The sequence below is a fragment of the Monodelphis domestica genome, chromosome 3 (assembly GCF_027887165.1).
Source record: "Monodelphis domestica isolate mMonDom1 chromosome 3, mMonDom1.pri, whole genome shotgun sequence".
Lineage (NCBI taxonomy): Eukaryota > Metazoa > Chordata > Mammalia > Didelphimorphia > Didelphidae > Monodelphis > Monodelphis domestica.
The window spans coordinates 14,644,125-14,657,685 of record NC_077229.1 but is presented as its reverse complement, the minus strand read 5'-3'; the positions used below and the strand labels follow the sequence as shown (position 1 = coordinate 14,657,685).

Genomic DNA, 13,561 nt, shown 5'->3' with positions numbered 1-13,561 from the left:
TCGAGGCTCTGGCGGCTCTCTGTGACACGGGCTGTGGGGTCAGGGCTGGGAGGGGGCTCCGAGAGGGGAGGAGTCTAGAACGGGGGGGGGGGGCTGGGAGAGACCTAGAACAGGGGTGTCGGGGCTGGGGGAGACCCAGAACGGGGGTGTCTGGGCTGGGAGGAGCCTCAGCACTCGGGTTTCCCAGACTGCCCCGACGAGTCTTGTCGGGAAAGGCCTGGCCGGGCCTGCTGCCCCAGGAGGCGCTCAGCTCGCCATCTGTGCCCTCGTTGGGGGTGGCCGGGCGGTCTCTGAGGCACCCCCAGCCCTAAGTCTGGGGTCTCGGGCTGGATCTAGGAATGGGGCTCCCTGCGGGGCGCTGGGTCCCGAGAAGCCGGGTGGCGGGTTTCAAGCCCCAAAGGCAGAGGAAGGGGTTTGGCAGGCCCTGGACGAGGTCCAAGAAGCCCAGCCGAGGCCCAGGAGGCTCCAGGGTGAAGGATGGAGGCCTCGTCTAACAGGCTGGGACTCGAACCCAAGCCCTGTGACCCATCGCAGAGGGGAGCCCGAGAAAGAGGACGATGACGGGTCCCAGCCTCGGGGGCCCCCAGAGGCCTTCAGGCGGCCTGCTGGTCCTCCGGGGCTGGGGCAGGGCCTGGCAGGGGCGCAGAGGCGAGCTCCGGGGGAGGAGGCTCCACTCGGGCCTTGGGGGCCTTGGCCTGTGGACAGAGGGGCGGCTCAGGCCGATTGCAGGCCCAAAGGGCGGCGGGGCGTGGGGCAATGGGCCTGGCCTGCTGCGGCTGCTCCTCCGTGACCCCTCCTCAGAGCTTTGGGGGAGCCCCCACCCCGGGCCTGGGAGCAGCAGGGAGCCCCAAGCCCACTCCAGGGCGAGGAGGAGGAAGAAGGGCCGTCACCTCCTCGAACTTCGTCCCCCGGTACAAAGGGGCTTCTCCATCCACGTAGAGCAAGAGGAGGTCGCAAAGGAAGGTGGCCTGCAGGGAGGGTCGGTTAGGCCGGCTGCAGCCCCCTCCCCCTCCCAGCTGCCCCCCCCCCCCAGGACTCACCAGCCCCAGCAGGGCCATGCCGGAGCCCAGGGTGATCCCCGCAGACACGACGCTGAACTTCCCGGCCTGCAGGGGGAGTTAGGGACTTAGAGCTGCTCCGGCCTCTCCAGATAAGGATGCTGAGGCCCGTCCCAGGCTGGGCTCTAGGTCCGGGCAGTGACGGCCCAGCCTCCGCTGGGCCCCTGGGAGCCGCTGCCCTCCCACCATGCACCGGGCCCGGCCTCCTCTGGGCCCCTGGGAGCCGCTGCCCTCCCACCATGCACCGGGCCCCTGGGAGCCGCTGCCCTCCCACCGTGCACCGGGCCCAGCCCCTACCTGACCAGCCACGGAGACTTCAAATCGGATCCCGAAGAGTTTGAGCAGCGTCCGGGCCTCCACCCCGGGGGGCCTCCACCGGCGCGTGGCTGTCCTGGAGAAGGCCCCGAGGTGGAGGAGAGGCCCGCACGGGCACGGCCTCCCTGACCCCCTCCAGAGGGCGGACCCTCACCTGAAGTTGTAGCCCATCTCCTGCAGCCAGAAGGCGTAGCGGGGTTCGCACTCGCTGCCAGGCCGATCCAGGTCGCAGTCCCAGCTGATCTCGATCCTCACGACTCCCCCCTGGCCAAGAGCCCCCCGTCAGTGCCGGCCACCCCGACCCCTCGCCCACGAGGCCCAGAGGGGAGCGTCCACAGCCAGGACTCGGGGCCCCAGAGAGATGACGCGGAGGCGTCTCATCTGAGGCACCAGCTCACAGTCGAGGGCGGGGAGGCCCGACGGCCCGACGGGCAGTGGGAGGATTTGAACCCGCGGCCCAAGTCCACACGGTACTCTCCTTTACTGCCAAAGCAGGGCAGGTGGGCTGGCCTGGGTCACGGGGCCCAGTGCCAGGGCGTCGAGGGCCCAGCTGGGAGCCCTCGCACCCAGAGCTGCTTACCAAGCGGGCCAAGACTTCGAAGTCTGCTCCGGCCGCCTCCACCACGTCCCGCACCCGGAACACAGGGCACAGCGGGCTGGACGCGGCGTCGTACCTGCAGCCCTTGAAGTAGGCCCCGTCCTGCGTCTCCAGAGTATTGGTCCTGCGGGACGAGAGAGCTGCCGGAGCCCTTAGAATGTGGGGCGCCCCTAGAATGGGGTATCGGGGTGGGGGTGCCTGGGGCGGGGGTCCCCGGAGCCCCTCCGGCCGCCGCCACTCACTTGAAGAAGCGGAACTCGGGGAAAGCGATGGAGTTCTTGATGAAGAGAGTGACGTTCTCGGATTCCTGCAGCCGCGGCTTCCTTGGGGCGGGGGGCCGACACCGTTGAGGGCGGAGCCTGCAGGCCCCCCCTGCTCCCCCCCGTGCCCCCCCCTGTGCCCGGGGCACAGCTCCCCCCCCCTTCTCCTCGGGGCAGCCGGACCTGGGCACGCCGTCGCCACTCTCCACGGGGCACCAGCCCCGGATCTCGCAGGTGTCGTAGGTGGCGTTGAAGCGCACGCACTTGCCCGTTTTCGCTCCTGGAACAGAGGGCAGCCCCGCGTTCCTCCTCTGGGCTCGGGTCTGGCCGTGCTGCGGGGAGGAGGCCCCGAGGCGGAGCCCCCCCTCTCGCTCTGATAGAGAAACTGAGGTTTGGAGATTTCGGGCCCTTGGCACGTCCCGCAGGACCACGGGATTTGAACTCAGACCCTGGGACTCCCACCCGGATTTGTCCTCCGACTAGCAAATGCCTGAGGAAGAGCCCAGAGCTGCCCGGGTGGGGGCTCACAGCCGGCTATGGGGGGCCCTTGGGAGAGGGCCGGAGGGGGGACGGGGGACGGGAGGCGGGTACCGTGGCTGCGGGTCAGGATCTCTCCGGCAGGACAGTCCTCATCGCTGATGCAGGGCGCCAGGGGCACCGAAGGGTGCTGGGGGCCGGAGAGCGTGTTACCATCCCCTTGAAGAACCAGACCCCCCGGAAAGCCTCCCAGAGCCGGGGGGAGGCGTCAGAGGGCCCCGGGAGGATGCCTTACCTCTGGGCACGCGCCCTGCACCTGCTCGGGGGTGGCCAGGAAATTAGTCACCAGGAAAAAAGCAGCTTCTCCCTGCGAGGCCCGAGACCCGGTCAGACCCCTGCGGAGGCAGGCCGGCCAGCAGCCCTGCCCAGGGGCCGAGGGAGGGAGGGACCCACCTGCGGGGGCTGCGTGTAATCGGCCTCATCCCACACCCTGCCTTCCAGCACCCCGGCCTGGGCCACCGAGACCCCTTTGAGCTTGGTGATGACCGAGACCCGGGGATCGGACGCCGTCTCCTGGTAGCCCCTCTTGAAGACGAGCGACCACCTGCCCAGGGACATGGTTCAGCCGGGGACCAGCCTGGCCGGGAGCCGGCCTCCCTCGAGCTGCCAGGGACCCCCAAGAGGTACGGGCTCACCTCGGAGAGGGACGCAAGAATGGGGTCACCTTTGGTGCAGGGGATCAGCACACCAAAGGACAGATGGCAGGAGGGAGGGAGGGAGGGAGGGAGGGATGGATAAATGGATGATGGATGGATGGATGATGGAGGGATGGAGAGATGGATGAATGGATGATGGAGGGAGGGAATGGATGGATTGGACGGATGGATGGAAGGATGGATGATGGACAGATGGATGGATGATGGATGGATGATGGAAGGATGGAGGGATGATGGAGTGATGGAAGGATGGATGATGGAGGGATGGAAAGATGGAAGGATGGATGATAGACAGATGAATAGATGATGGATGGATGGAGAGATGGATGGAAGGATGGAGAGATGGATGGATGATGGAGAGATGGAGGGATGGAAAGATGGAAGGATGGATGATAGACAGATGAATAGATGATGGATGGATGGAGAGATGGATGGATGATGGAGAGATGGTTGGATGATGGAGAGATGGATGGATGATGGAGAGATGGATGGATGATGGAGGGATGGAAGGATGGATGATGGATGATGGATGGATGGATGGATGATGAAGGGAGGGAATGGATGGATTGGATGGATGGATGGAAGTATGGATGATGGACTGATGGATAGATGATGGAGGGATGGAGAGATGGATGATGAATGGAGGGATGGAGAGATGGAGGGATGGATGATGGAGGGAGGGAATGGATGGATGATGGAGGGAGGGAATAGATGGATGGGGGATGGGGGACAGATGGAGGGATAGAAGGATGGATGGATGATGGATGAGCAGAGATGGATGATGGAAGGAGGGATGATGGATAAATGATGGACAGATAGAGGGATGGATGGAAGGACAGGTGGAAGGATAGATGGAAGGGCAGATAGATTGATGGATGGAGAGAATGGATGGATGGATGGATGGATGGAAAGACAGGTAGAAGGATGGATGGATGGACACAGATGGAAAGAAGGATGGATGATGGAAGGAGGGATGATTGACAGATGGAAGGATGGAGGGATAGATGATGGACAGATAGATTGATGGATGGAGAGAATGGATGGATGGATGGATGGATGGAAAGACAGGTAGAAGGATGGATGGATGGACACAGATGGAAAGAAGGATGGATGATGGAAGGAGGGATGATTGACAGATGGAAGGATGGAGGGATAGATGATGGACAGATGGAGGGATGGAAAGATGGATGATGGATGGAAGGACGGATGTCTGGGTGGCCACAAGTTGGAGACGCTGGGCTGGGCCTGAGTGTTCCCTGGATCTCCAGGCTTCACCTAGGCAGAGTAACTTGGCTGGGTGGGCCTTTGGCAGGGCAGAATTGTGCTCCTCCCCTCTGGCCCGGCCCACGATCATTACCTCCCAAACAGCCTCGCTCCTGGTCTCCGGCCTCCTCATCTCCCACCAGCCTCTGCTCCTGGGCCAGGCCCGTCTCAGCCTGTCCCGGTGCCCCCCGTGACTCAGTGTGGAATTCTGGCCTCCCTGGCAGGCCTCCCTCCCTCCGGAGCTGCACTGCTAGCTTGTTCTCACACATGAAATGACGTTGCCCACCTCGGAGGCCCTCAGGTCCAAACCCCCCATTTCACAGGGGGAGAAGCTGAAGCTCACAAAGAGGAAGTGAATCAGGAGCTAGGGTGGGAGGGGAGATCCCAGACATCAGAGACCACCTAGTCCAAGCCTTTGACAGAGCAGGAAAGTGAGACCCAGAGGAAGGGAAGAGACTCAGCCAAGGTCACGCCACTAGTCATTGCTAAAGCCAGGATTCAAACCCAGGTCCTCCAACTCCAGCACTCTTTCTGCTTGGTATGGTGCTATCCACAAGGGTTCAAGGTGGCCTGACTCAGGAGGGGGCTGATGGGAAACTTGTGTATAATTAATAACAATCATGGCCACTGTTTGAAGGTTTGCTAAGCACTTTACAAGTGTTGTCATAAGTGTTCTTCACAACCGCTCTGGGAGGTAGGTGTTATTAGCTCCATTTTACAGATGAAGAAACTGAGGCAGATGGAGGTTAAATGACTTGCCCAGGGGAATACGAGTATCTTCCTAGCAGCCACCTCTTTGGCTTTTTAGCCAGAGATCCTTCCCACAAAGCACCTCAACCCAAAATTCTTACTCTATTGTGTGAAGCCCAGGAGAGACCTCAGATCTTTGAGTCCAGCCACCAGCCCAATGCAGAAAATCCCCATTCAAGGTGTTGCTTGAATACCTTAGGCGACAGGGAGCTCACTCCCCTTCAGAGCTAGAAGTCAGAGGAGAGTCCTACCCTGACCACATAATGTAAGGGAGAGCAAATGGGTTCAGGAGTGATGGGACCCGAGTTCAAACCCAACTCTGACGCCTCTTGTCTGGGAGACCTTGCCAAAGTGACTTAATCTCCCTGGACCTCAGTTTCCCCCCCTGAGAAATGGGGGAGTCCAACTCATCTCTAAATCTGATGAGATCTTAGAATCACAGAATGTCAGAACTGAGAGGGAACCTGGAAGCCACGCAGTTCAAATCTCATTTTACAGAGAAGGAAACCCTTGATGGAGCAAGGGGGAAAGGACTTGCCCAAGGTCACCTGGATGCATGGTAAAATCCACTGCCCTGGTCCCTCTCCCCTTACTGCCCAGCCGCCCAATGACCCCTGCTCTTACCCTACTACATATCCCAGGATGCCGAGCTGGAGGACCCTCTGGAGGGCCCCCACCCTCCGGTTCTTGATGAGCACATATTTCTCCGTTTTGTAGTCCAGGAGGCCCCGTCCACACAGGGACCTCAGCACCTCCATGCTCACTCCTGTGAGTCAGCACAGGGGGAAGCAAGGCTCTGCTCTTGGCAAGGAGCTCTTAAAGACACAGAAGCCCTTGGCAGGAGATGGCGGAGAGTGGCGGCCAGCTACACTCACACAGCCGGGCTCTGGCCAGGGCTGCTCTGCCCCAAGGACGTAGGGGAGTCGGGGAACAGAGATGGAGGCCACAAGGCCTTCAGGTGCCAGAGGAGCAGGGAATTCATCTGAATCTAGGCAGATTGCCCGAGACTCAGTTTCTCCATCTGTAGAATGAGGGATTTAGATTATCCGACCTTTCCGATTAATATCTGATCAACAATCTGACATCCTCTGTTCTAAGACCCCTCCCAGCCCTCACATCCCCTGTTCTAAGCTCTGACATTACATGTTCTAATCCCTCTCCTAGCCCTGACATCCCCTATTCTAAGCCCCCTCCAAGCTCTGACATTACATGTTCTAAGCCCCCTCCTAGCCCTCACATCCCCTGTTCTAAGCCCCCTCCAAGCTCTGACATTCCCTGTTCTAAGCCCCCTCCAAGCTCTGACATTGCATGTTCTAAGCCCCCTCCAAGCTCTGACATTGCATGTTCTAAGCCCCCTCCTAGCCCTCACATCCCCTGTTCTAAGCCCCCTCCCAGCCCTCACATCCCCTGTTCTAAGCTCTGACATTCCCTGTTCTAATCCCTCTCCTAGCCCTGACATCCCCTATTCTAAGCCCCCTCCAAGCTCTGACATTACATGTTCTAAGCCCCCTCCAAGCTCTGACATTACATGTTCTAAGCCCCCTCCTAGCCCTCACATCCCCTGTTCTAAGCCCCCTCCAAGCTCTGACATTACATGTTCTAAGCCCCCTCCTAGCCCTCACATCCCCTGTTCTAAGCCCCCTCCAAGCTCTGACATTACATGTTCTAAGCCCCCTCCTAGCCCTCACATCCCCTGTTCTAAACCCCCTCCAAGCTCTGACATTGCATGTTCTAAGCCCCCTCCAAGCTCTGACATTGCATGTTCTAAGCTCCCTCCAAGCTCTGACATTGCATGTTCTAAGCCCCCTCCTAGCCCTCACATCCCCTGTTCTAAGCCCCCTCCCAGCCCTCACATCCCCTGTTCTAAGCTCTGACATTACATGTTCTAATCCCTCTCCTAGCCCTGACATCCCCTATTCTAAGCCCCCTCCAAGCTCTGACATTGCATGTTCTAAGCCCCCTCCAAGCTCTGACATTCCCTGTTCTAAGCCCCCTCCCAGCCCTCACATCCCCTGTTCTAAGCTCTGACATTACATGTTCTAATCCCTCTCCTAGCCCTGACATCCCCTGTTCTAAGCCCCCTCCAAGCTCTGACATTACATGTTCTAAGCCCCCTCCAAGCTCTGACATTACATGTTCTAAGCCCCCTCCAAGCTCTGACATTACATGTTCTAAGCCCCCTCCAAGCTCTGACATTACATGTTCTAAGCCCCCTCCAAGCTCTGACATTACATGTTCTAAGCCCCCTCCTAGCCCTCACATCCCCTGTTCTAAGCCCCCTCCCAGCCCTCACATCCCCTGTTCTAAGCCCCCTCCCAGCCCTCACATCCCACATTCTGAAGTCTCTCCCAGTTTATTATTCAGTGATCCCTTGTCATAGATGTGTGGCACCCCAGGAGTCCTGACTCTGGCATTGAGCACCAGTGCTCATCAGCTCAAAGCTTTTGATGTCCCCTAGAACCCCCACCACCACCATATACACTCATACATCCCCCCCCCCGACTTTTTTCTCTCCTCAGTAAGAGGATGAAGATGTATCCACCTTACTGAGCCTTCCCAAGGCTGCTAGTAAAAAGGGACTTTGCAAAGTATAGCCAGGAGGAGAGAGAAGCCGCTTCTCAGGTGTCGAGCTGGGAGGGAACTTGGGGACCAGCAAGGCCATTCTCTTTCCTTTTTTAAATTTTGATTGGTTATCCTCCACCACTGAGAAGGGAAGAAAACAGCCCTTACCACTATGGGTGGGCTGCTAAACCAATGTCTGCATGAGGCGTGTCGGGGGAAGAAAAGGAAGAAAAAGAACAGGGGTGGGGGAGCTGCTTCAGTCTGCACTCAGAGTCTCTGGGGGTGCGGAGACATATTTCATCCTGAATCCTTCAGAACCGTCCTGGATCCTTGCATGGTCTTTCATAGTTGATCATTGATACAATGTTGCTGTTACTGTGTTCAAGGTTCTCCAGGTTCTGCTCACTTCACTTTGTATCAGTTCATACAAGTCTTCCCAGATTCTTCTGAAACAATCCCACTCCCCTTTTCCTACAGCACAATAGTATTTATTTCATCACCATCGTACACCACAATTTGTTCAGCCATTCCTCAGTTGATGGGCAGCCATCTCCTCAGTTTCCAGTTCTTTGCCACCACAAAAAGAGCAGCTATAAATATTTTTGTATGAATAGGTCCTTTTCTTCTTTTTAAAATCTCTTTCAGATACAAACCTAGTGGTAGTATTGTTGTGTCAAAGGCTATTCACAGGGAAGAGGGGAGGAAAAGAACATGAATCAGGTAACCATGAAAAAAGAATTCTAAATTAGTTAATGTTTTTCGATTTTAAAAAAGGCTATTCACAGTTTGATAGCCCCTTTGGGCATAGCTTCAAATTCCCCAAGAATGGTTTGGATCATTTTGCAATTCCATCAACAATGCATCAGTGTCCTTATTTTTCCACATCCTCTACCCCCAGGATTTGTCATTTTCCTTTTCTGTCATAATCGTTAATCTAACATATATGAGGTGATTAATTTGGATTTCTCTATTAGTGATTTTGGCTATTTTTTTCATACAATTAATAGCTTTGATTTCTTCTTCAGAAAACTTCCTGTTCATGTCCGTTGACCATTTACCAACTGGGGAATGGCTCTTCTGCTTATACATTTGGCTGTTTCCTATACATGTGAGGCCCTTATCAGAGAAACTGGCAACAAAGAATTTCCATCCCCCAGTTTCCTAGTTTTTCTCTCATTTCAGCTGCAGTGATCCAAGACAGTTCTGAAAGACCCATCGTGAAAAAGCCCCCCCTCCCACCTCCAGAGAAAGAACTGAGGAACTCTAAGTGCAGACTGAAGCCTATTTTTTAAACTTTATTTTTCTCCTTTTTCATCTGGGTTTTCTTTTGCAACCTAGAAAATATGGAAATAAGTTTTGTATGACATCACGTGTATAATCAATATCAAACTGATTACCTTCTTAAGGAAAGAAGGGATGGGAAAGAGGGAATTGGAACTCAATTTTTTTTAATGAATGTTGAAATTGTTTTACCTGTAGTTGGAAAATGTTCAAAGAAATAAAATATATTTTAAAATAACTTTAGTAACATTCCTTTCGTTTGAGCAAAATCCTTTCAATCATTTTAGATAATAAGCATCCATTTTACCTCCTGTGAAGCTCTCACATCTCTTGTTTGGTCATGAACTCTTCCCCACCCAGAGATCTTACAGTTTCTTCCATGCTCCAGTACTTTGCTTATGATATCACCCTTTATGTCTAAATCATGTGCCCGTTTTGAGCTTATCTTGGTAAATCTGACGGTATTGTGCCCCGCTTTCCAGGCTTCCCAACAGCTTTTGTCTGAGTGAACTCTTCCTCCATAGCTGGGATCCTTCAGTTTATCAACCACTAGGCTACTGAATCATATAGTTCTGCATATTGTGTACCTAATCTGTTCCACTGATCAGCCATCTGTTTCTTACATAGGACCAAATAGTTTTGACAGTTATGGCTTTGTAATTACTTACTTGGAGATCTGATTGATGGGCAGCCTTCCTTCCTTCCTTCCTTCCTTCCTACCTTCCTTCCTTTCTTTTTGCCTTCCTTCCTCCCTTCCTCCCTTCCTCCCTTCCTCCCTCCCTCCCTCCCTTCCTCCCTCCCTCCCTTCCTTCCTTCCTTCCTTCCTTCCTTCCTTCCTTCCTTCCTTCCTTCCTTCCTTCCTTCCTTTCTTTCTTTTTGCCTTCCTTCCTCCCTCCCTCCCTCCCTCCCTCCCTCCCTTCCTTCCTTCCTTCCTTCCTTCCTTCCTTCCTTCCTTCCTTCCTTCCTTCCTTCCTTCCTTCCTTCTTTCCTTCCTTCCTTCCTTCCTTCCTTCCTTCCTTCCTTCCTTTCTTCCTTCCTTTTTTCTTTTTTTTTCATTGATTCCCTTTATATTCTTGACCTTTTCTTCCTTCAGATGAATTTTGCTATTTTTTTTCAAGTTCATAAAGTAATTCTTTTGTAGTTTGATTGGCACAGCACTGACTACATAATTAGCTTAGGTAGCACACTGTCATTTTTGTTATGTTGGTCTAGATCACCCAAATATAAAGTAGCCAAATCCAAATGGTAGATCTGACTTTGTATGTGTGAAGAATGTTATAAATTGTATTTCTCGTGTTCCTGGATATGTCTTAGCAGGTAGATTCCCAAATATTTTAGATTGTCTGCAGGTATTTTAGCTCAAATGTCTCTTTCTATCTCTTCCTGCTGGGTTTCATTGGTAGAATGCCAGTGATTTATATGGTTTTATCTTCTATCTTGAAACTTAGTTGAAGTCATTCATTGTTTCAGTTCGTTTTTTAGTTGATTCCCTAGGGTTTTCTAAGTATACACCCTCCTATCATTTGCAGGGAATGATAGTTTTGTTGCCCATTCTTACTCTTTCAATTTCTTTTTCTTGTCCTATTGCCATACATTAAATATTAGTAGTAATAATGGATATCTTTGGTTCTCTTCTTAACTCACAGCTGAGAATCTTGCCTCACATATAGAAAAGAGATGTGACCATCTGCTGACAACTCCCTCTTTTTCCCTCTTCTTCATTTCCAATCAATTAAGTGCCTTCTGTCATTCTCTCCTCCACTCATCTCATCTGAAGTGGCCTTGCTCCTTACCAAGGCTGACCCTTCTACCTATTCAGATGATTCCATCCCTCCCATCTCCTCTCTGCCATCCCTGTTTTCACTTCTTTTCAAACTCTCCCTTTTGTCTACAAATATGACTATGTCTCCCCATCATACACACTCAAAAAAACAAAAAACAAAAAACCCTCGCTTGATCTTTCTATCCCTGCTAACTATAATCCTATATCTCTCTTCTGTCCTTTTTATCTAAAATCCTTGAAAAGGCAGTAGAAAAGTACAGTAGAGTCTCCACTTTCTCTCTTCTCAATCTCTTCTTAATCCCTTGTAATCTGGTTTCCAACCTGTTCATTCCAGTGAAACTTCTCTCTCTAATCTCTTGAATATCAAATCCATCCTCATCCTCCTTGGCCTCTCTTCAGCCTTAGACACTGTTGATCACTCCTCCTTGATACACTCTCCTCTCTAGGTTTTCAGGACACCCCTCTCTCCTGGTTCTCCTCACTCTCTGACCACTCCTCCTTTGTCTCCTTTGCTGGATGCTCATCCAGATCATGCCCTCTAACTACAAGTGTCCCTCAGGTCCTAGTTCCTCTTCTCTTCTCCCTCCATATTACATTACCTGGCAATCTCATTGTGGATTTAATGACCATCTCTATGCTGATGACTCTTAAATCTATGTTTCCTGCCCCAATCTCTCCTGATATCCAGTCTCATGTCTCCCACTGCCCTTTAGACATCTCAGACTGGACGTCCAGTAGACATCTGTAAAAATTAAAATAAAATCTTAATAATGAAAATATTCTATTTTGAGAGACTTATTAATGATCTTTAGAAATAAAGGAATAAAAGGGATACAAAATAAAAAGACCACATGGCCATGGCTAATTAGACAGTTCAAAACCTCCACACTTGCCACCACCATGCTTGCAACATCAAGCCAAAGAGCCTCCGACCCTCCACGTCACTGCCTAATATCCCCTATCTACAGGAAGTACATAACAACAGGAAGTCAGTGCGCTCCTGGGAAATGTAGTTTTTTTAGGTTAACATATTTTCAATTATACACATCTTCAATTCTATATGTCCAAAAGAGAACTCATTATCTTCCTCCCTAAATCCTGCCCTTCCCATCCCACCCTCCCTGTTAGAGTAGAAGGCATCACTCTCCTCCCAGTTCCTCAGGCTCCCAATGCTGGAGTCATCCTAAACTCCTCATGACTTCTCATAACCCTCAAATCCAACATGGTGCCAAGGGTTGTCAGTATCACCTCTACAATGTCTCTCAGATATGCCCCCTCCTCTCCTCTGACACTAACCCCACCCTGATATAGACCTTCATCACCTCATGCCCAGATTATGAGGAAAACTGAGGGAATTGAGGGGATCAGGACAGCAAGAAGCCAATTATGGGAATTGAGTGAATCCCACTGATTCCATCTTGTGACTCAGTTCTGGAACCAACTTAGTTCCCTTTCTATTCATTTACAGTTTTAATCCAATTTCTGTCCTGTGAGAAAACTTTATTCAATTGTAGGAAATTTTATTGCGGTATCTGAACCCAGCCCTGTGTGACTAGGAAATTGGACTCCCTGTTGCAGTTTAGAGACTCTTAACCAAGGACCCAGGTTATGCTGACCAGAAGCACAATCAGATCCTACAACTGATGGAAGTTTTCTTAAAATTGAACGTCTCAAGCACCCATATGTGTTATCTGAAAACGCCCCACGTTGGTCAATCAGGTATGGTTTCCATGACTTTTAGCTGTTAACAGACACTTGGGGGGTAGGGTAGGGGAAATGGGACACTTGTTTTCCTGAATTCACTCTCCCCCTCCCAATTTAGAAAGTCCCGAATCTTTCATCTAATTAGACATCAATTGCCTAGTGTGTTTTTCTTTTTAATTAACTAGCTTTATTTGATTGTTTTTAGTCTGTTTCCTCCTGTATTTGGGGTCCATCCTGAAGCTGAGGAAGGACCTTGGTCCCAGTTTGTTGGGCAACTGACATGCATTGCTTCATAGATTTGGTGTGCTCAGAAGATGGAACCTTTATTTCCTCATCATTTCATCTTTCACCCACCACAACTATTGCAATACCTGCTGGAACCAGTGGGGGTGGGGGTGTCTGCCTGCCTCCAGTCTCTCCCCTCTCCAATCCATCCTCTGTTCAATCACTAAAGTGATTTTCCTCAAATGCGACTCCAACAATGTCCCTCTCCTTACTTGAAAAATTCCAGTGACTCCCTAGTAACTCCAGGATGAAACACAAAATGCTCCGCTTGGCCTTCAAAGCCCTTCATAACCTGCCTCCTCCTGCCTTTCCAATCTTCTTACATCTTACTCCCCATCTTAACTGTAATGGCACCAGTCCACTGGCTGTTCCAGGAACAATATACTCCCTGACTTGGCTCCAGGCATTCTCTATGGCTATCCCTCAAGCCTGGAACATTCTCTCCTCTTCCCCTCAGACTACTGACATTTCTTTGCTTTTTTTTTTTAACCCTTACCTTCTGGTTTATT

At 52.2% G+C, this 13,561-nt stretch overlaps 1 protein-coding gene across 1 annotated transcript; it reads right to left on the bottom strand.

Moving 5' to 3' along the window:
- Positions 1 to 123: 123 nt before the first annotated feature.
- Positions 124 to 6,195, bottom strand: P2RX6 (purinergic receptor P2X 6). The gene is made up of 13 exons (XM_056820921.1): positions 6,062 to 6,195; positions 3,162 to 3,312; positions 3,004 to 3,075; positions 2,823 to 2,898; positions 2,415 to 2,511; positions 2,214 to 2,294; positions 1,940 to 2,095; positions 1,772 to 1,883; positions 1,528 to 1,637; positions 1,356 to 1,449; positions 1,041 to 1,106; positions 891 to 968; positions 124 to 695 (listed from the first exon to the last, which is right to left on the bottom strand). Exons 1-13 carry the CDS (start codon positions 6,193 to 6,195, stop codon positions 594 to 596), a joined length of 1,329 nt encoding a protein of 442 aa, XP_056676899.1. The 3' UTR covers positions 124 to 593.
- Between the last annotated feature and the right edge of the window lie 7,366 nt (positions 6,196 to 13,561).